The sequence below is a fragment of the Thrips palmi genome, unplaced genomic scaffold, assembly GCF_012932325.1.
Source record: "Thrips palmi isolate BJ-2018 unplaced genomic scaffold, TpBJ-2018v1 HiC_scaffold_16, whole genome shotgun sequence".
In the NCBI taxonomy this organism is placed as follows: Eukaryota; Metazoa; Arthropoda; class Insecta; order Thysanoptera; family Thripidae; genus Thrips; species Thrips palmi.
Genome location: NW_023144625.1, coordinates 3,732,587 through 3,755,608, shown reverse-complemented (window position 1 = coordinate 3,755,608; position 23,022 = coordinate 3,732,587). Strand labels below are relative to the sequence as shown.

At 45.9% G+C, this 23,022-nt stretch overlaps 3 protein-coding genes across 3 annotated transcripts; all 3 read left to right on the top strand.

The window, feature by feature from the left end:
* The first annotated feature begins 2,174 nt into the window (after nucleotides 1-2,174).
* On the top strand, nucleotides 2,175-3,230 carry LOC117642048. Its single transcript, XM_034379858.1, has 2 exons — nucleotides 2,175-2,997; nucleotides 3,098-3,230. The coding sequence occupies exons 1-2, from the start codon at nucleotides 2,304-2,306 to the stop codon at nucleotides 3,208-3,210; spliced, it is 807 nt and encodes a 268-aa protein (XP_034235749.1). The 5' UTR covers nucleotides 2,175-2,303; the 3' UTR covers nucleotides 3,211-3,230.
* Nucleotides 3,231-8,858: 5,628 nt separating this feature from the next.
* LOC117642047 (zinc finger and SCAN domain-containing protein 2-like) lies at nucleotides 8,859-11,492 on the top strand. Its single transcript, XM_034379857.1, has 4 exons — nucleotides 8,859-9,052; nucleotides 9,563-9,633; nucleotides 10,159-10,245; nucleotides 10,557-11,492. Exons 1-4 carry the CDS (start codon nucleotides 8,994-8,996, stop codon nucleotides 11,174-11,176), a joined length of 837 nt encoding a protein of 278 aa, XP_034235748.1. The 5' UTR covers nucleotides 8,859-8,993; the 3' UTR covers nucleotides 11,177-11,492.
* A 307-nt stretch (nucleotides 11,493-11,799) lies between these two features.
* LOC117642478 (zinc finger protein 184-like) lies at nucleotides 11,800-19,030 on the top strand. Its single transcript, XM_034380715.1, has 4 exons — nucleotides 11,800-11,868; nucleotides 12,001-12,262; nucleotides 17,895-17,981; nucleotides 18,426-19,030. Exons 1-4 carry the CDS (start codon nucleotides 11,800-11,802, stop codon nucleotides 18,782-18,784), a joined length of 777 nt encoding a protein of 258 aa, XP_034236606.1. The 3' UTR covers nucleotides 18,785-19,030.
* The last annotated feature ends 3,992 nt before the right edge of the window (nucleotides 19,031-23,022 follow it).

Genomic DNA, 23,022 nt, shown 5'->3' with positions numbered 1-23,022 from the left:
GCGTGGTTGTGGTGGTGGAGGGGAAGGTGAGGCGAAGACGCAGAGCGCGCGGGAACTGCCGGACGAGTACTTTTGAATACACCGTTTTGATTTGTAGGTATCTGATTTTTCGAGTGAATCTATATCTTTGAATCTTAAAAGTCTTATCTATGTGTGATACGATTCAGGAAAGAACACGTTTTTGATGTTCATAAAAGAGTCCATTTGCTTTCCATTTGCTTATGTGCCTAACCTCTTGGTGCTGATGCCTTTTCTGTCGAATGAGGAATTATTTTGTGAAATAACAACGCGGTGGGGAAAAGGGGGTTCTCCTTGACTTGATTTTACCGCTGGTTTCTAGGTTCACGAAAAAAGTCTAAACGGAAGATGTCGTGGGCCGAGGAGCCCACAGATCCTAGAGAGCCCACAGACCCTGGAGAGCCAACAGACACTGCAGAGGCAACCAAGACTGCAAAGCCCTCAGAGTCCCAGCCACCCGGCTCTGCAGCAGAGCATACACATGTGAGTAAATATTTCTCACAGGTTTTCCTATTACATTATTCTGACTTGGAATCAAACGTTTTAATTTGTCACAGGTAGCAATGAGTGGTGAACCTATGTGGGAGGTATTTGCTAGTAAGGGGTGATCATCGACCCTGAACTGAAAGAAATTCTAAAAGCTAGAAAATTTGACAATTTAAATGTACTTGCCAAGTTCTCCAAAGGTGATGAAGACACTTTAATTTCATTCATGAAGGATACATTCCACCGTTTAATCAAGGAAGATGAGCGAAAAAAAATATTATGGAGTCTTTAAAAACAACCCTGATTTGTTTATTTTTGTTGGAGGCCAAGCTAAAACTTTAGATATGATTCAGAGGACTGCCAAGAAACTTGTAACTCAGCAGAGCAATCGTCGTTTCCTATTTGATCAACAAGTTGCTCCTAGTAAAAGAAAATTGAAGTCTACTTCGGTATCCATTCAAAGCACAGGACAAAGTATTTCTGCTCGTGCTGTTGAACTTGGCTCCAAACTTGACATAAGTATTAATGCATACCTGAAGGAGAATTTTGAAGGAGAATTCAATACCCAATCCAAAGTTGCTCAAATGGATTGGGTTATTATGTGGCATCAAGCCCGTGCCCAATCTGCTCAAAGGCGACTAGAATTTCAAGAAATAAAACCCGGTATGTTATAGTGATTTTTGCACACTGTCATTCTAGTTGCCACATTAGGGTTTGGTTATGGCTTTATTTCACTGGCACTTGAAGAGGCGGAGGTGTGCAGGGAAGAACTTTATTTGGACTGAACAGTTTGCGCAGCTAGAAATTAGCGGTGACTGCAGGGCCAGGCTACTCCAAATCTTTTTAAGCACAAAGGTGACTCTGCGTGCATTCTGTGTTGTCCCATTTCAATTGCAAGCAATCACAAACAGAAAATTACTTCTTTTAAAAGTGTGGTTTAAACATGCATTCCTTCAAAGTTGCTTTTTTTTTTTTCAATTGTTAACATATGAAATGGGCCACACACAATGCATGGAGATACCTGCTTTATGTATGGGGACAAAGTTGGGTATGCATTGAAAGTCTTTGCTTCACACTAGCTGCCCAAACCATTGCCAAAGAAAATTTTTCCTCTGTGGACTTGCGCCAGTTTTTCTAAAGGACCAGTGAATATCTTTTGGGAATGATACTTGTACAAATTATATCTTTTTATTCATGCGTGAACATTTTGTTTTTGCAGGTGGAACACCCTAACTATTATTCCCACCTAAGGACACATGTGCCCCCCTGAACAGAGTGGAAATAAGAGGGCCCCCGTCACTCCTTAGTTATATTTCGAGAGCTTCTTCCTCAACGACTTCGCCTTCAAGTAAGAATCTTATCCCTCTTCGCCCATCTGGAGGGACGGCAAAGAGGAGGAGACTACATACTCTCTGGGAAGAAGAAAATCCAGACGATGAAGGTTTAGATTCAGGAGATTCAAGTGGAACCCACGCTAAGGAGAAGAGTGCAGAGAGTAACACAACTATAGAAATTCAAGATGATGATGGTACTAATGATAATACTAATGAGAATACAAATGAGAATACTAATGAGAATACTAATGATAATACTAATGAGAATACTAATGATAATACTAATATGAGCCAAAGTCAAAATTTTCAATAGGCGAAGAAAATGGTGAGGCGGAAAATTTTCTTCGCCCAAAGACAGAAAACATTCGCATCTGTCAAAGCCGCCAAGAAAGAACAAGGAGCAAATTGAATGAAGCAGCTGAATGTAGCCTCAAAATCACTGATTTCTTCCCAATTTTAAATGAGATGGAAATAATTTTGAAAGAAAACATTGAACTGAAAGAAAAACTTGCTGCCCAAATGAGTAATGTTTTAAAGATGGATTCACCACCTACTGAATTTGGTATGCTAAATTTGCTTCTAGAGTGTGCAAAGAGCAATGCGGGTAAGAAACCTGGTGGTTGGCGCTTTCATGAGGTGGTAAAAGAGCTTGCCTTTCTTATTTACTCTCTTGGAGGCCTAGCACTTTATGAGGTGTTATGCTACAAGCAAAATTTCCCATTTCCTTCCATAACAACCATCAGAAGAAAAATTTACTGCAATGACAAATTTGTTGAAGGTGTCTTCCGTATCAAGCAGCTAAAGCAGTTTTTGATTCTTCATGAATGCCCCCTGACAGTCCATCTGTGCGAAGATGCTACTGTAGTCACTGGACGGATACAATATGACTCTGCCAGTAATCAAATTGTTGGACCAACATTACCACTAGATTCAAATGGTCTTCCCATTATTGGAAGTTTCCCAGCAACCAGTGCTTCTAAAATTGCTGAATACTTTGAAAAATATGACACAAGCAGGTATGCCTATTGCATAATGGCAGTCCCTTTGAAGCAAGGTGCCCCTTCATTCTGCCTAAGTTTGTATGGGACTAACAACAAATTTAAGGCGTCAGATGTTAAAAGCAGACTAGCATGGACTCAAGAAGCACTCCACAAAGAAGGTACTTATATTCAATTTTATTTTTAAAACTTATAGATTTCTTCAAAAATTTGTTACAGTTAAACAACAAATCACTATCTTAATTATCCTTTTTTTTTCAGGTATTCAAGTTATTAGCTTTGCATCAGATGGTGATACTAGACTGCTCTCAACTATGTATCAAAATCACCTAGTCTTCCTGATTGGCCTTGGTTCAGTGCCAAGAAGAAAGTAAAAGTTGTCTACTTTCAAGACCATATCCACATTTCTGCAAAGTTGAATCATCGCTTCTTGAAGGCTTCCATTATTTTGCCACTTGGGGACTACATTGCGAGCAGAGGGCACCTTGTGGAACTGATAAAAACTGTAAGCAAGGACCAGCATGAGCTAACAGAACTACACATTAATCCGAAAGATAAAATGAATTACAGAGCAGTGCAAAAGATAACTGATGAGAAAGTAACATTTCTGTTGCGTGCCAAAATTCCTGACAGTGAAGGCACAGCAACTTATTTAGATATGATCAGAGAAATCAACGACTCATTCACTAAACCTGAGTTAACACCACTTCAAAGAATCAAGTTAATTTGGAAGTGGGTTATTTTTCTCCGCCTATGGAGAAAGTACATTCTGGATTCCGGCGGAGACTACACTGTGAAAAATAATTTTATAAGCTCCAATGCTTATACATGCATTGAAATAAATGCGCATTGCTTGATTCAAATTATTATACTATTGAGAGATGGGGAAGAGCACTCATTGTTCCAGCCATGGAAATTGTCCAGTCAAGAGGATGAAAAATCTTTGCATTCTGCGCTCAGCTCTTGCTTCAAAGTGTGGTGCATCTGCATTTTCTATTCTTGACTTGCAGTATCACTTTCGAAGACTGGACTTGCTATCTTCTACTTATGTTAATCTGTCCAAATGTTTTTCTTTTTCCCAGACATTTTAAAGCAGCTGTTTTAAGTGAAGAGGCTCCTCATGTTCCCATTTGCTTGCCTGAGGATTTTGAGATAGAAGCAGCAGTCTCCGTTGCCATCCAAGAAGGCATGGACTTGGCAAAAAAATTCCATCTCATCCATCGTAACTCAAGACTGGTAATTCCACAAACCCATTTAAAGACAAGAGCTGAAGCTGAGAGTGAACTTATTGATGATGATGATGATGATGATGATGATGAAGCATACATTGACCATGAGCTGATGGATGTGGATAGCGATACTGATGAAACATTTACTGCAGCGGACCTAGAAGTGCAGGAAGAAAGCACCCATGAAGTCTTAGAAGATTTATTCATAGTTTCTTCTGGTGCACTGGGTGTCAAGAAATATAATAATGTGCCCCTGACTGACAAAAGCCCTTTTGTTTTGGTAGGTGATGGGTTTGGAAATCCAAATATTATTAGGAAGTCTACTTTGTGCTGGATGCTCAGCAGTGGGGACACAAAGTTGAGCTCTGACCGGTTAAGTCGAGTAATGGCTGGGCCTATTCATCACTCTCTTTCACCAACGGGAAGCAGAAAAGCAAGTGCACCTGCAGCAGAAGAGGAAGTTCATGTTGGAGACTGGTGTGCCTTTAAAGAAGAAAACAGCATTGCTATAGGGAGAATACTGGCTTTTAGTTATCTTTCTGGTGCATCCCTCAAAAAGCAGGAGTATTCCAAACTTTCTTGCTCCAACCAAGCTCCAGAGCAAATTTCAAGAGGCCTAGGATGCATGTGCTCCTGGTTTTTATTTGAAAGGCAACAGTAAAGTACTCCACAAAACTGGCATGGATGTTCATGGTTATTATAGTGTGGATAAATACATTTGCACTCTACCCCGCCCAACACTGGACCGAGACCAACGTTTGATTTCAGCTTGCACTTTGAAAGACATTCTAAAATTTAAAAAGTAATGTTACTCTGTGATTGATTGCTGTGAGTTTAGTCTTTAGAAGATTTTCCCATAAGTATTATTGCCAATTTAAATGCCCTCAATTTTATTTGCCACTTTATCTCCTTGATATTTACTAGAATAGTAGTAATAAGATGAAAAAGAATTTTAATGACCAATTAAAAAGTTATGTTTTTAGTTCCTAAATGGAAGTTACCGTTTGACTGAATACTATTCCTCTACTTTTAAGTTTGAGCGGCATATTGTTATCCAGTATTTAATTTGAGGCAAAGTTTGCTTAAAATTTTCTAGAATAAGAACGACTGATTATCAGATAATTCTATTATATCATTCCTCTGGTTTTAAGTTTGAGAACATGTTACCGTGGGTAACAGGTGTTTGAGTACTTGTTGATTAATGTTACCCCCTGTATTTATTGTTTGAGGCAAAGTTCAGCTGACTTTTTTGAATGGAATGACTGATTATTAGATAATGATGATGAGAAAATAAATGATAGCTGTGGTACAAACTGGACTTGCGTCATATTCCTCAGTAACATTGCCCACAAATAAAAATAAACATCGACAAAATATGTGGCGAATTCAAGGTATAGCAGTAACTTGCAGTGGATGTGAAAGTTTGCCGCTTTTTGTTTGGAGACAAAATGAGACATCCCACCACAGACCCTTACCCAAAGAAAATTTGTGTTCTGGAGTCAGAGCACAGTTACTGGTAAGCGCAATTTATTATTGAAATCTTTCTCTCAAACCACAAGGTTAAAAAACAGTGAGCTCATTATAAATCTAGATGACTCCGAATTTCAGCAATCAAACAGAAAACCAATAAAAATTAAAAGTATGCTGGGGGTGTCAAATGGCTAAACAATATCTCAGATTTAAATTAAAGCCGAAGATCGAATGTTGCAGAAACTTTCAAAGACAAAGATAAACAATAACAGGACAAAACTGCTCGTCTGAACTTCTCATCCATGGCATGCCTATTTGCAGTAATCGTTATTAGCAGTCACCAGGGAATGTTTGGCGCGTGATTTTCAAACGCAGTATGCCTGTAATAGTCGCGTAATAGTCGCGTAATAGTCGCGTAATAGGCGTAATAGTCGCGTAATAGGCGTAATAGTCGCGTAATACTTGTAATAGGCGTAATACCTCGTAATAAAAATCTATTACGGTATTAGGGAGTAGTCGGTACGCAATTTTTGAGAGTGCATACCCCCTCGCATGATTTACTGTGCCTAGCTACAGTATTTACTATACCTGGTACAGGATATTCCTTACTCCACTCCTGTGCTACAGTAAATCCCGTTCAAAGTACAGCGGATTCTGTAAAAATGTACAGAAAATCCTGTACTCTGAACTACGGTGACAGCTGTACCAATCACTACAGGATTTACTGTGATTTTTCCCACAGTGCGTTTTGCGGCGCCGCCCTGTTAATCTAACGGATGCCACTACTAGTTAATACTATGAAAATACTTTTGAATTTCGATGATAATGAAGCAAAGGCTAAATTTACAATAATGTCAATGTTGAGCATGTTCCTATTACGGTTGAAATGAAATTGAGTTTTGCAACACGTCCTATACGGCTTCTCGCTTCCTGTTTCCAGGCAGCTAGCATGATTGGTGGTACTTGGTGACTTTGCATGGCTTATCATGAAACTCAGATAAAAATGATATCTTGAAATGAGCAAATTCACATGGACCAAGGCAAATTGACTGCCCCCTGAAGTTTATTATCCTTGATCCAAGTCAATCTTCTGGTTTCAAGAATAGTTTATCTGAGTGTGGTCGGTGGAAGAGTCTTCGAGTCCTCGCAATTTATAAGAGCTTTATTCTGGCCAGCCTGCATGGGACCACTCTAGAGTAGCACTTCTTCTCGTCGCTTCCCTGGCCAGTTCCTTTGAAGTCCGTCTTGCTTGCAGGTTCCGTGAAGGTGGAGCGTGAGGAACTCCCTTCGTGCGGAGGACGGGGTTCGCGACTGGACGGGAGGACGCCGGCCCTGGAGACGGAGGCGAGGGTGAGTGAGCAGCCAGGCCTTTGAGCTCGGTTACTTATTAGTGCCAAGAAACGACATGCTTCGTTTTTCGGTAGTACCATGCAGCTATCAATGCAGTGGCAAGTACACTCTAAAGTTGGCATGCCCTGAAGACTTTCATTCCAGGAACGTGACGTCACGTTGAAAGAGCGACAAAATGTCCCGTTCCTTTGAGCATTGAGTCACGTTCGTTTCAACGTGAATAAGCTATGTTATGGCAGATTCACTTCCAAACGAACGTGACACAATGGTCAAAGGAAAGTGACACTTTGTCACATTCATATCACTTACTTTTTTACTTTTTATAAGAGATTTGTCGTGCATTGTTACATTACATATTCGCAGTTACACCCACTAAATTATTATGGACTCTTTATGCAAAGTTATGCATGCACAGATACGTCCATATGTTACGTACAATATAATGCATCACTGTGTACATTTTATGCAATAAGACGCATAAAATGTACACAGTGATGCATAATTTTATACATACCTTATGAACGTTTCTGCGCATGCATAACTATGCATAAAAAATGCATCCTTATGCATTTAAAAATTCCATAAGAATTTGGTGTGCATTCAGTTGGGTCTGCCTTGTGGCTTTGCCCATCTTAGCTAATTTTATCTGCTAAAGTTATTCTAAACTGCTATTTCTAGGGTTCTAAACTAAGTTTGGGGAAGCCCTTCGGGGCTTCTGCACTGCAAAAAATCAGTGTCTGATACGGATCATGCTACTGCGTTCCGTATACCCCCTGAAATGGTGATACGGACATCTGCCGTACCACTCCTCTCAAAAAAGCCTGTGCTTCGTAAGCGTGGTACAGAAATTTAACGGAAAATGTACCGCTAATTTTAGACCGGAGGTTGCCGTTTCGGTTTTCCGTTTGTGAGAAAGTCCAAAATCCTCTACGCACAGTGAGGAACGGACGCTCCGTAACGCAAATTTCTGTAACGGATAACGTGTAACGGCCAGTCCGTATCCCTTGTCGCGGTTTACCACCACCTCGGGCTGCTCTCGTGTCACACTCGTTTGTGTCACACTCGAATGTGACAATGCTCAGAGGAATGTGACATGCAGTCACTTCCGATCCAACGTAATGTCAAGATCCTGGGATGCTTGCAGGCTCCGTGAAGGCGGAGGACGCAGAGAGCCCAGAGACTGGCGGCCGAGACCGCGGAGTGGACGAGGACGGCCATCCCGGAGGAGAGGGTAAGTGGGCAGCCTGCACTGCCATCGTCAGGTTCACTGGGTTGTATCTTTCGGTTTTCACTCTTCTTCGAGGCCTGTTTTATAATCGAGGCAAATTTGAGTGCCCTTCACGGAGTTTAAATGCTTTCAGTATTAATCAACTCGACTTTTCACGGTCATCTTACTATGAAAGAAGCATACATACAGAGTTCAATAATGTTTGCCGATTCGCATACAATTTGGTTCGGGTTAATTTCTCCTAACTCAATTAAATCGTCATTGAAAGTGCCTTTGGCTTGTGCTGGCGTTGCAGGCCCCGTCCCGGCGGAGACCCCGCAGCTGGTCATCAGCGGCACCTTCTCGCTGGCTGGCCCGGCCGGCGGTGCGGGGCAGGTGGAGCAGGCCTCGCGGCGGCAGCGAGGCGGGAAGGCGCGGCTCGCGTACAAGTGCGGGGAGTGCGGCAAGAGTTTCCGGGCCGAGGCGGACCTGCGGAAGCACCTGGCGGGGCACTCCAAGGCGGGGCGGCACGCGTGCGGAGTGTGCGGCAAGCAGTGGACTAAGGCTGCGGATCTGGAGAGGCACGCAAGGATCCACACCGGGGAGAGGCCGCACCAGTGTGACGAGTGTGGGAAGAAGTTCACTCTTAGCCAACACCTCACTCAGCACAAGAGGATCCATACTGGAGAGAAGCCGTACCAGTGTGACGAGTGTGGGAAGAAGTTTAACCGGGAACACAATCTCACTGTGCACAAGAGGATGCATTTTGGGGAGAAACCTTTCGAGTGTGACGTGTGCGAGAAGAAGTTCTCCCAGAAACATGTTCTAATCACACACAAGCGCACTCACACTGGGGAGAAGCCGTACGAGTGTGACGTATGTGGCAAGAAGTTCAATCAAGATGGCAACCTCACAGTGCACAAGAGGATCCACACTAGAGAGAAGTCTTACGTGTGCAAGGTGAGCGGGAAGAAGTTCCGACAGCAGTCAGCACTACGCACTCATGAGTCCATTCACTGAGGGCAGTAGTTAAGTGTGAAGTTGTGCAAGTGCGGCGTTTGTGGAAAGCTGTGAGGCAAAGGTCACTTTCGCTTTGACGCGGCGGAGAGGACTTTTGAATGCGACGTGGCCAGGAAGTACTTATATCGTCATTGGCGCAAGCGCACTCTTTCGCAAATACTGCTCAAAAACTTTTTTTTAATGATTATTTTTTGAAAGCGAATATATGGTTTTCTCTGACATGTTGTGCCGCATTTATCGGCTTTACTCATTTGACACTTAACTTTCGCATCGCACAGCAATATTTTGTCATTAATAAATATAGTTTCTATTCTGAATTTGTAAGTGATTTACTTCTAAAACTGCGTTGTTCTGTTCCCAGAGACACTGAACGCTTTCACGCGTCCGATGTTCATTGCCTCCAAGTGCCGTCTTTTTCCCAACGCGTCTGATTTTTGCGTTTTGTTTCAGGACCGGGACCCTCACTGCAGTCACGCTGGAACGAACCCCACAAACTTCCCCGCTGCTCCTAGCAGAGCCGAGTTCGTTTGAACGTGAATAAGCTGATTTACGGCCGAGTCGCATCCGAACGAACGCGGCAACGCTCGAAGGAGCGCAACATTTGGTGGCGTTTGCTTGAACGCGTCGTCACGCTCCTGCGATGGAGTGTGGCAAGGGAAAGGGCGCCGACTTCCTGCCACTTCAAATTTGCCACGTGCCTCTTTCAAGCGTGCGCTTGCAGTACTAGCTTCAAGCGGTTTGCATTGCGTTCCAGTTAACTGTCTATCTCATGTTTTTAAGTTAAACGGACCTCTTAAAATTTGTTGTGCTTTTCATGATGACCTTAGGTGCAGTAATTGTTTAAGTCTGCTTCTCGGGTGGTTTTATTAGTCAGGTGTTTGGCATGGCTTGTTGCAGGCTTTGGTTGTTGGTTGGTCCTGCAGGTCGCAGGCTGAGTCTCTTGTCCACGGTTCCTGCGGGCCAGCCCACCATGAGGACTGGGAGACTGGCCCGGCGTCCGTCGCACTTTTTCGCTGTCTTGTTTCTGAAGTCCGCCTTGCTTGCAGGCTCCGTGAAGGCGGAGGACCCAGAGAGCCCAGAGACTGGCGGCCGAGACCGCGGAGTGGACGAGGACGGCCATCCCGGAGGAGAGGGTGAGTGGGCAGCCTCCCGAGCGGCACTGCACTGCCATCGTCGGGGTCATTTGGTTGTATCTTTAGGTCTCCACTCTTTTTCGACGCCTGTTTCATTATCGTGGACAATTTTAGTGCCGTTTACGGAGTTTAAATGCTTTTAGTTTTATTCCCCTCGAGTTATTACGGACATTTCACTATGAAACTAGCATACACTTTCAACAATGTTATCCGATTCTCATTGATTCGCTCACATATTTGGTTTAGGTTATTTTCTCCTAACTAACTTTAATCGTCATTGAAAGTGCCTTTGGCTTGTGCTGGCGTTGCAGGCCCCGTCCCGGCGGAGACCCCGCAGCTGGTCATCAGCGGCACCTTCTCGCTGGCTGGCCCGGCCGGCGGTGCGGGGCAGGTGGAGCAGGCCTCGCGGCGGCAGCGAGGCGGGAAGGCGCGGCTCGCGTACAAGTGCGGGGAGTGCGGCAAGAGTTTCCGGGCCGAGGCGGACCTGCGGAAGCACCTGGCGGGGCACTCCAAGGCGGGGCGGCACGCGTGCGGAGTGTGCGGCAAGCAGTGGACTTGGGCTGCGAATCTGGAGAGACACGCAAGGGTCCACACCGGGGAGAGGCCGTACCAGTGTGTCGAGTGTGGGAGGAAGTTTAACCGAGAAGGCAATCTGACTGCGCACAAGAGGATTCATACTGGGGAAAAGCCGTACCAGTGTGGCGAGTGCGGGAAGAAGTTCTCCGTTAAGCATGTACTAATCGCACACAAGCGCACCCACACTGGGGAGAAGCCGTACCGGTGTGACGTGTGTGGCAAGAAGTTCAATCACGATGGCAACCTCACAGTGCACAAGAGGATCCACACTGGAGAGAAGCCTTACCTGTGCAAGGTGTGCGGGAAGAAGTTCCGACATCAGTCAACTTTACGCACTCATGAGGTCATTCATTAAGGACAGTAGATAAGTGTGAAGTCGTGCAAGTGCGGCGTTTGTAAAAAGCTGTGCGGTGAAGGTTACTTTCGCTTTGACGCGGCGGAGAGGACTTTGGAATGCGACGTGGCCAGGAAGTACTCACATCCTCACACTCACAAGCGCACGGTTTTACAAATGTAGTTCCAAAAATTCTGTTTTTGATTATTTTCTGAAAGCGGTTTAATTATGGTTGTCTTTTGAACTGTTGAGCCACACATCCACTGAACTCATTAGACACAGAATTCTTGCGTCGCACAGTAGTATTTTGTTGTCAATAAATCTGGTTGATTCTGAATTTTTTTATGGAATATACTTTTAAATCTGCGCTGTTCTGTTCCCAGAGACGCTGAACGCTTTCACTCGTCCGATGTTCATTGCCTCCAACTGCCGTCTTTTTCCGAACGCGTTTGATTTTTGCGTTTTGTTTCAGGACCAGGACTTTCACTGCAGTCACGCTGAAACGAACCCCACAAACTTCCCCGCTGCTCCTAGCAGAGTCGAGTTCGTTTGAACGTGAAGAAGCTGATTTACGGCCGAGTCGCATCCGAACGAACGCGGCAACGCTCGAAGGAGCGCAACATTTGGTGGCGCTTGCTCGAACGATGGAGTGTGGCAAGGGAAAGGGCGCCGACTTCCTGCCACTTCAAATTTGCGATGCGCCTCTTGCAAGCGTGCGCTTGCGTTACAATTAACTGTGTATCTCATGATTGGAAAAAAACGGACCTCATAAAAATTTTTGTGCTTTTAATGATGACCTTAGGTGCAGTAATTGTTTAGATCTGCTTCTCAGGTGGTTTATTTAGTCAGGTGTTTTGCATGGCTTGTTGCATGCTTTGGTTGTTGGTTGGTCCTGCAGTTCGCAGGCTGAGTCTCTTGTCCACGGTTCCTGCGGGCCAGCCCACCATGAGGACTGGGAGACTGGCCCGGCGTCCGTCGCACTTTTTCGCTGTCTGATTCTGAAGTCCGCCTTGCTTGCAGGCTCCGTGAAGGCGGAGGACCCAGAGAGCCCAGAGACTGGCGGCCGAGACCGCGGAGTGGACGAGGACGGCCATCCCGGAGGAGAGGGTGAGTGGGCGGCCTCCCGAGCGGCACTGCACTGCCGCCGTCGCGTGTTCTTTGGGTTGTACACTGAGATTCCAAACGCTATGAGTGTAGCACGTATGGTGCAATGCACATGAGATATCGCACCATACGTGCAATGCCTCAGCCCTATTGCACCTTACGTGCAATGCATCCCGAAAAGGCCCTATGCTAATGCATGAGAATGGGAAGGCATTGCACTTCATGTGCAATGCTTTTGTACCGATTGACGCTATATTCATAGCGTTTGGATTCTCAGTGTGGAGTCAGGGCGGGGAAGAACTGGACAGGGGAAGAACTGGACACTCCATATTTAACTTCAAAAACCGTAGGCACAGGAATAATAACTATCAAAAGTTGTTCCGTGGCATCAGCGGTTCATTACACGACAGTTGTCAGGCCAGCACATACGGCATTTGAAGTAACATGTGGGGTGTCCAGATCTTCCCCTGTCCAGTTTTTCCCCGCCCTGAACCTATCTTTCGGTCTCCGCTCACTTTCGAGGCCCGTTTATCGTGACAGTGCACTCCTAATTTCTTACTGAGCTTTTTCTTCGTAATACGAACGAAAATCTTAGTATTACACTGCGAGAAAAGATCACGGTAAATCCTGTACTGATTACTCCAGACTTCAGCGTACTTTTTTTAACAGGCAATACCGTCGTTGTTTTACAGGCAATACCGTCCTCTTTTTACAGGCAACACCGTACTCTTTTTACAGGGAATCCCGTACTTTTTTACCCGGCGATCCCGTACTTTTAATACCTATCGAAAACTGCTATAAGTTTGTTTAGTCGGTTGACCATCTTTTTCCAAGTTCCTGATGTACGCAACTGCTGAAGTCGGACTCCTGGACCCCCCTTCCGACCACTCGTTGGAAAGGTCTTGGCGAGACCTATCGAAAGGTGCAATAAAATTTTTCAGTCGGTCGACCCCCTTTTTTCAAGATCCTGATGTGGACAATTCTTGGAAGCGGCCTTTTGGGACCAGATCTGGTCCTTCCTACGGCATGGACTGTATGGAAGAACGGTAACTACTGTTAAAAGACTACGGAATATTTTGTAAAACAAGTACGGTAAATACTGTTGACAGTACGGTGGATACTGGTTTTTGAAGTACGGTAAAGTTTGGCAAAAAAACTATCCAGGATTTTCCGTCATTTTTTCTCAGAGTGTATGACTGCACCGGTACACCGTCAGAAAGAGTGTGAACGGTACAATAAATTTACAACAAAAACTGTACTGTGAAAGTGCCTGGGGATTGTCTGAAGTACAACGAGAATTGTACTAACAACGAGGCGTGGACTGCACAGCACTCGCCATGCTGGTTCAATTGTACGTTGTACAACAATTGTTGTACTTTGAAAATACAATGAATTCTTGATAAAAATTGCCCGAAATTTAGTGTACTTTTGTTCTGGTTTTTTCTTGCAATGTAGTAATTAATGGTGCAGAGTTCTCTGTAATGACCACTTGCGTCATATTACAAACAAATTTCTCTGTATTATGACAGATTCGTAATGTATTGAGAAGGATCCCAGCCGAAAATCTCGGTTACGATTACGGCCGGTTTCGACTCCGATTCCGACCCCGACCGGGAGAGTTCCGGTTACCTTCGTAATTTCGGACAGGGTCCGGCTACGGGTACGATCGGACCCGGACGAAGTTGCGATTACGATCGTAGCCTGATGGGACCGTTGTGAAATGGAGGTGCGCAGAGTCTCCAAGTCCGTTGCCTGTGACCTCTCTGTACCCTCTGATTTCAATGCACGATACATGTACCCAGAGTGAACTTTGCGCGCTACGCCCAATTTTGACGTCAAAAATTTGTTGCCAGGTACCCTTTACAAGTTATTGAGTGTTTCTGAAAGTTTACTGGAGACCTCAACGCATGGGCAACGCATCTTGGAGTCCGAATCCGTAACCGGAACGGGTCCGATCGCAACCGGGAAGAGTCCGATCGTAACCGAGACGAGTCCGATCACAACCGGGAAAAGTCCGATCGTAATCAGGACAAGTCCGATCACAACCGGAGTTTCTTGTCGTAGTCGGGAATTAGGTCCGGTTTCCGACCGTAATCGGGAAATTTGGGCGATTTTCCGATCGGAACTCGTAATTTTCTACGGGATCGTAACCGAGATTTTCGGCTGGGATTTTGTTCATGAAACGAAGAATTTGTACTTAGATTTTACAATGCCTTCATTTTTTTTTGTGTTACGAAGCGATTGGCCGGACGGTTTTTGCATCCCCAATTTCCTACTAAGGAATGCCGTGCTGTCACTATACTGAGCTAATTATGATTACACGGCATTTCTTAGTAGGAAATTGGGAATGCAAAAACCCTTTGAGGAATCGCTTCTTAATACAAAGAAAATAAAGGCATTGTAAAATCTAAGAACGAATGCTTCGTATCATGAAGCAAAATCCTTCGTAAGACGAAGCATTTCTTCGTTGGACGAAGCATTTTTTCGTAATACGAAGCAATTCTACAATGTCTTCGTTTTCTTTGTAGTTATGAAGCAAATGCTTCGTGGGCTTATAGGAGTGCTTGGGTGGCGTTGCAGGCCCCGTCCCGGCGGAGACCCCGCAGCTGGTCATCAGCGGCACCTTCTCGCTGGCCGGCCCGGCCGCACCTTTTGGTTTGCGTGTCGAGAACAGGGCAGGCGCTAGCTTCTCGCTCCCTCCCGCGCGGGATCCTCGCTCGGTCTTCGTCCGACGCGCTGCCCCCTCCACCACGTCCACGCGCCCTCTCCGCCTCCTCCGCAGGCCCCGCGCTCCACCCTGCACTGCAAGTTCGGCTCCATCCCATAACTAATTGGTTCCAACCCATCCTAACCTAACCTAACGGGCTCGCGACAGATCTTACGCTACTCGCGGCAGATCTTACGCTACTCGCGACAGATCTTTCTCTACTCGCGACAGATCTTTCTCTACTCGCGGCAGATCGTAGGGCGGTTGACAGACCCATCGGCACGTGACAGCTACGGCCTAACGTGACCAATAAAATTTCGGAGGGGGTGTTTCGAACCCGCACCAGCAGCGTGAGGACCCGTTGCGCTACCCCTACACCATCGGGTTGCGTGGAGACCAATGGGTCCAGCTGCATGCACTATCCGCCGCACCGCTCGGCGGCCGACTCCAGCATCTGCAGCCCACCCCCCGCCCCCCTCGCGCACGGACGTGGTGGAGGGGGCAGCGCGTCGGACAAAGACCGAGCGAGGATCCCGCGCGGGAGGGAGCGAGAAGCTAGCGCCTGCCCTGTTCTCGACACGCAAACCAAATGTTGCGGCCCGGCCGGCGGTGCGGGGCAGGTGGAGCAGGCCTCGCGGCGGCAGCGAGGCGGGAAGGCGCGGCTCGCGTACAAGTGCGGGGAGTGCGGCAAGAGTTTCCGGGCCGAGGCGGACCTGCGGAAGCACCTGGCGGGGCACTCCAAGGCGGGGCGGCACGCGTGCGGAGTGTGCGGCAAGCTGTGGACTAAAGCTTCTGATCTGGAGAGGCACGCAAGGACCCACACCGGGGAGAGGCCGTACCAGTGTGACGAGTGTGGGAAGAAGTTTAGCTTGGAAGGCAATCTCAGTGTGCACAAGAGGATGCATTCTAGAGAGAAGCCTTTCGAGTGTGACGTGTGCGAGAAGAAGTTCGCCCAGAAAATTAATCTAATCGCACACAGGCGCACTCACACTGGAGAGAGGCCGTACGAGTGTGACGTGTGTGGCAAGAAGTTTAACCGAGTAGACTTTCTCACTGTGCACAAGCGCACTCACACTGGAGAGAAGCCGTACGAGTGTGACGTGTGTGCGATGAAGTTCTGCACACTAAACTTCTTACGGATACATCCTATCTGTATTACGGACGTTTTTGTGCAATTGCAATTACGGATAGATTTTGCTTGTAATACGGATGAAATCATCCGTATTACAAAGAGTTTTACGTCCGTAACATACAGACGAAAATATCCGTATGGTACGGACGTAAAACTCTTTGTAATACGGATGATTTCATCCGTATTACAAGCAAAATCTATCCGTAATTGCAATTGCACAAAAATGTCCGTAATACAGATAGGATGTATCCGTAAGAAGTTTAGTGTGTGTCAGGGAGCTTCCCTCGCTAAGCACAAACGGATCCACACTGGAGAGAAGCCTTACGTGTGCAAGGTGTGCGGGAAGAAGCTCGGACATCAGTCAGCACTACGCAAGCACGAGTCTACTCATTAAGAACAGTAGTTCAGTGTGAAGTTGTGCAAGTGCGGCGTTTGTGAAAAGCTGTGAGGCGAAGGTCACTTTCGCTTTGACGCGGCGGCGAGGACTTTTGAATGCGACGTGGCGAGGAAGTAGTCACATCGCCCCGCTCGCAAGCGCACTCCTTCGCAAATACTGTTCAAATATTGTTTTTAATGATTATTTTCTGGAAGCGATCACATGGTTTTCTTTGACGTGTTGTGCCACAATTATCGGCTTTACTCATTAAATGTCACTTAACTTTCGCAACGCACAGCAATAGTTTGTTATTAATAAATATGGTTGCTATTCTGAATTTGTTTAAGTGATTTACTTTTAAAACTCCGTTTTTCTGTTCCCAGAGACACTGAATGCTTTCACTCGTACGATGTTCATTGCCTCCAACTGCTGTCTTTTTACCAACGCGTCTGATTTTTGCATTTTGTTTCAGGACCGGGACTCTCACTGCAGTCACGCTGAAACGAACCTCGCAAACTGCCACGCTGCTTCTAGCAGAGTCGAGTTCGTTTGAACGTGAAGAAACATTTACGGCCGATTTGCATCCGAACGACCGCGGCAACGCTCGAAGGAGCGCAACATTTGGTGGCGCTTGCTTGAACGCGTCGTCACGCTCCTGCGACGAGGAGTGTGGCAAGGGAAAGGGCGCCGACTTCACTCTACAAAAAATGTCCTGTCAACGCCGTTAATTTATTACCAATGTTTGCTGTTATGAAATTCACGGCGTTTGCTGTGAACTAGTTCACGGCGTTTACTGTGATCTCGGTTACAGTGTTCACTGTGATCTGGCCACAGTAAACGCCGTGAATTGGAGCCTGATTTGTCGTACTTCGGTGCTCAGCGGCGTCAAACTCACAGTGTTTACTGTGAACCTGATCACAGTGAACACCGTGAACAAGATCACAGTGAATCGCGTGAGCAAATCACAGTAAACGCTGTGAATTGACCTACAGTGAAAACTGGTAATAAATTAACGGCATTGACAGGACATTTTTGGTAGAGTGTTCCTTGCACTTCAAATTTGCGATGCGCCTCTTTCAAGCGTGCGCTTGCGTTACCAGCTTCGAGTTGTTAACGTTGCGTTGCAGCTAACTGAGATCTTATGATTTTAAAATAAACGGACACCTTAAATTTTTTTTTTGTGCTTTTCATGATGACCTCGGGTGCAATAATTGTTTAAATAAGCTTCTGGGGTGATTTTATTAGTTAGGTGTTTTGCATGGCTAGTTGCATGCTTTGGTTGTTGGTTGGTCCTGCAGTTCGCAGGCTGAGTCTCTTGTCCACGGTTCCAGCGGGCCAGCCCACCATGAGGACTGGGAGACTGGCCCGGCGTCCGTCGCACTTTTTCGCTATCTGATTCTGAAGTCCGCCTTGCTTGCAGGCTCCGTGAAGGCGGAGGACCCAGAGAGCCCAGAGACTGGCGGCCGAGACCGCGGAGTGGACGAGGACGGCCATCCCGGAGGAGAGGGTGGGTGGGCAGCCTCCCGAGCGGCACTGCACTGCCATCGTCGGGTTCATTTTCAGTTCTCTAATCTTGCTCGGGGCCTATCATCGTGGCTTATTTGAAGGCCGTTTACGGATATAATATGCATGATGTTTATTCCACTCGACGTTTCATGGACACTATGAAAAACGAAACGTTACCCAGACGACTTTACTGGCGTGGTGAGATGGTTGCTATTTCGTCTGCATCATTGAGTTTGCTGTGGTCTTTGGTCAAAACGTTTGCTGTGGTCTTTCCATGCAATGACAACACCAAACGTGGTCGGGAAATGGCACCCATTTGATTGCATCAGTTGGTTTTTCAGTGCACTTTTCAATGAATGGAGCATACACTCTTGGTTTTAAATTATTGCTATCAACTTAATATAATCGTCATTCAATGTGCCATCGGCTTGTGCTGGCGTTGCAGGCCCCGTTCCGGCGGAGACCCCGCAGCTGGTCATCAGCGGCTCCTTCTCGCTGGCTGGCCCGGCCGGCGGTGCGGGGCACCAGCGGAAGCACCTGGCGGGGCAGTCCAAGGCGGGGCGGCTCGCGTGCGGAGTGTGCGGCAAGCAGTGGACTAATGCTTCGGATTTGAAGAGGCACGCGAAGATTCACACCGGAGAGAAGCCGTATCAGTGTGACGAGTGTGGGAAGAAGTTCAATTACAATGGCAACCTCACTAAGCACAAAAGGATCCACTCTGGAGTGAAGCCCTACGAGTGCAAGGTGTGCGAGAAGAAGTTCCGATATCTGTCTGCACTACGCAAGCACGAGTCCATTCATTAAGGACAGTAGTGAAGTGTGAAGTTGTGCAAGTGCGGCGTTTGTGAAAAGCTGTGAGCGAAGGTTACTTTCGCTTTGACGCGGCGGAGAGGACTTTTGAATGCGACGTGGCCAGGAAGTAGTCACGTCCTCACGCTCGCATGCACAATGTTTCGCGAATGCAGCCTGTACTTTTTTAATAATGATTATTCTTTAAATGCGATCAAATCGTTTTATTTTATATGTTGAGCCACACATCGGCTTTACTCATTGGACACTCAACTTTCGCGTCAGACAGTAAAATTTTGTTTTTAATAAATCTGGTTAATTCTGATTTTATTTTGGCGGGTGGCACATTGACTACTGGTACCACTGTCATTGGTAGTCACCCCTGCAGCCACCCCCTATTCCTATTACACAACTAATTTTCTTTCTCCACACTGTTACACAATAACCAAATTGACTTCGTGACGCCTAGGATTTCTTGAAATCGTATTTTTGCCTTTTGTTTCAGGACCGGGACTCCCACTGCAGTCGCTGAAACGAACCTGCACTCTTAAAAGCCTACGAAGGATATGCTTCATAACTACAAAGAAAATGAAGGCATTGTAGAATTGCTTCGTATTACGAAGAAATGCTTTGTATTACGAAGGATTTTGCTTCATAATACGAAGCATTTCTTCGTATTGCGAAGCGATTCTTCGTAGAGTTTTTACTGTGTGGGCGATTCCATGCCAAACCAACGAGCTCTTGAAAATTCATCTCTTCGATTTGGATACAACTTTTTTTAGGGGTAGGGGTCATTATAAAAAGATCCCATGTCAAAGGGTTTTGCGATATCTCCTCCCGTTTGGCCGTAATAACACAGCGAAGTTTTCACTTTGGTCAGTGCTCTTTAAATACTTATGCAAATACGAAGCAAAGAGTTACCGTGAAACTGGGTAATTTCGGACACTTTTGAGAGGTTTTTTTTGATATTTTGAAAGTTGTGGTGTTGTCATGGACTTTAGGGTTAAAATTTATCATTTACCCACCTTTAGCTTCGATTTGGCGCTAGTTTTTGGCCCGCCCTTCTATTCAAAAAATAGGGGGAGGGCCTATGCATTTGCCTTTGTGTCTGTGTGTTGTTGTTGTTGTTGTTGGCGTCTGTGTACAAGGAAGGAGTTGAGCTAGAGTAACCAGATTTGAAGGGTACTTCACGAGTACCTTCCAAACAAATAATCCGGTGGTGCAAATCCTGTCCGGGTCGCACAAGGGCTGCTGCAGGTGCATCATGGTTTACATGAGCGGGAGGGGGATTTCCGCCATTATTGGTGCTAGCAGGGCACATAGGGGTATTTTTGGAATCGGGGCGACGAGACAAGATGAATGGACCTGGTCCCGACCCCATCGGCCGCTTTTACAAGTTGGCCAGATCAGGATCTTCAAAAAAGGGGGTCGACCGACTAAAAAATTTTATTGCAGACTTCGATTGGTCTCAGCGAGACCTTTCCAACGAGGGGTCGGAAAGGGGGTCCAGGAGCCCGACTTCGTCTATTAGTCACATCAGGATCTTGAAAAAAGGGGGTCGCCCGACTGAAAATTTTTACTTAAGTTTTCGATAGGTCTTGGCAGGACCTCTTCAACGACACTACAAACCTAACTGTCTACTAAGTACACACTTACAAATGCATGCCTGCAAGTACACACTTGCAAACGCATGCTTGGCCAAGTACACACTTACAAATGCATGCTTGCAAGTACACACTTACAAACGCATGCTTGACGCATGGAGTTATACGGCGTCAAGCAAGCGTTTGTAAGTGTGTACTTGCAAGCATGCGTTTGTAAGTGTGTACTTGCCAAGCATGCGTTTGTAAGTGTGTACTTGCAAGCATGCATCTGTAAGTGTGTACTTAGTAGACAGTTAGGTTTGCAGTGGAGGGGTCGGAAGGGGGGTCCAGGAGCCCGCCTTCATGAGTTATGGGAAAAAGTGCGACGGACTCGTTTTGCGCTCCTGCTGTGCCTCTATTGCAAGGAGTTGCAGTAGCATGGCAAATATGGGTATTTTCGGAATTAGGGCGAAGAGACAAATGAAATGGGCATATTCTAAGGACAGTTGGAGGAAAAAGTGTAAGGACTATTGCATATTGTGAATAGAAGGGCGGGCCTAAGTCACGATGGTACATCGATAACTTTGCTTTACCCGCTTACGGTGTGTGTGATGCGAGCGGGCCGAAGGCCCAGCCCTTCGACTGGCCAAGTTGGGTCTGATGCGAGGGCCGAAGGCCCGAGAAAAGGCCGCCGGCAGGCCAAGCTGGGCCGGCCCCCTGTCGAACCGAGTTGCCGGCGCAGCGAAGCGGAGCTGGCAACTCGGTTCGACGGAAGGGCGGGCCCTAGCTTGTTAATATCTGCGCCTCACCGTTTTTACAGTGGAGGGTCCGAAGCAGTGTCCGAAGTTACCCCGTGTTTTGGGGTAATTTCGGACACCCCCGGAAAAACGACTTTTCGTTCTGATTTTGGTCTCAAAATCGATCTTGTCTCTTTCTATAGTGCTAATATGATTATATGAGAGATTCGTAAGGGCTTAGATGTGGAGGTATGGTAGGGGTGGTCCATTCATACATAACTTGGAGTCATGGTTTTGAACTTGAACTAATAGTTCGGTTTCAGGGAGAGTGGGTCGAACTAATGGAGCTATTTAGAAGGCTTCTTATTTTTAAAAATTTGACCGAATAGCTTTTATTTGCAACTCGGGCTATACTTCACGCGTAAATGAATCGTAAATCTTCCTCTTCAAGATTACACACGATTACATACATGCATGCATATGAAAAGCAAGTAGTCGTGTCGTATGTTCGGTTAGGAAGATCCAGGAGCTCACTGGAAAACCTTACATTTCAATTGTAGTAATCCGGCGAGCTGCAGCCATTCGCTAAGTCCAACTCTCATGCCACATGAAAAAATTAGTCACAAAACAGTCGTTGACATTGAGGTAGGATATGTACATGGAAAAAAGGTATTGAAGATGTAGCTTCGCCCCTTTTTCTATGAATGTCAAAGTTCACAAAGCAACCGTTTTGGCAATGGGGTATTATCGTTGTTATTGGATTATCTTCATCTTTTAGGAGAGCTCTTCAGCTTCCTCTACTCAAACCCTGCGCAATTGAAAGTGTTCAGAGCATACCCACTCTCCCTGGCGTGACGTTGATGTGTCCGAAATTACCCCGTAAAGTAACAATTTTTCAGTTTTGAGCCCATATAAACCAAACTATTTGACCCAGATGATTGAAAATTTGACACAGCATGCTCTTAACATGTTCAAATCGACAAACAATCCCCTCATAAACCGCTCATTAACAGTTTTGGCTTGCCAGTCAAAGTTTTTACGCTTAAAGCGAATTTAGGTAAAAAGGGTTAAATACAAAAACCACTCTATCTCTTGAAGTTTGCCACTGTTTTGACCTCCAGGTGAGTGATTAGATGGTATTAAGTGTGGCCGATTCGATGCGCGCAACGGGACAAGCCTCCAAGTTGGCCGTTAGATAGGAGCATCATCGCCATGCTTCCGGGCAGAGATGTCCGAAATTACACCGAGTGTCCGAAATTACCCCGAGTGTCCGAAATTTCCCCGAGTGTCCGAAATTACCCCGAGTGTCCGAAATTACCCCGTTTCACGGTAATTTAGATAATGTATATGCTAAGCATGTTCCTATTTCAGTTGCAATAAAATTGGGTTTTGAAATTCGTCCCATGCTTTTTTTTCTAAGCCATCAAAGTCCTTTTTTACGATTTGGATACGGTTGAGTTTGTTCCGAGCTCAGTGACATTTTGTAACGTGTAGTCAAATGTGCAGTTCTCTTGTTTCCTCCACTATCCGTCTATATATAACCAGATTTAAAAGTGTCATTTATATCTTCAAAATCGTCCTTAAATACTTAATTTCAATGATTATTAATGAATTGCAGTGAAGTTTGCATGTTTGATGACTTTCGGTGTACAAATTTGGCTGGAGTTATTTCCCCTTGAGGTTTCGAAATCATAAGTACGCTTTAATTCTGACTGGTCGACCCCTCAGCGTGATGTCACGTCCCTGGAATGAGTGTGGAGGATGGTCTTTTTCTCCTGGTTGATAGAAATGCTGTTGGGACGATGACTTCGTTCAAATTTGTCTGACTCAGATTGGTTGAAGATGCATGCATTGTAAGTTTCTCGCACTGAAATGGAGATGGTCACGGCTTCTCGCTTCACGTTTCGAGGCAGCTGTGCATGATTGGTTGGTG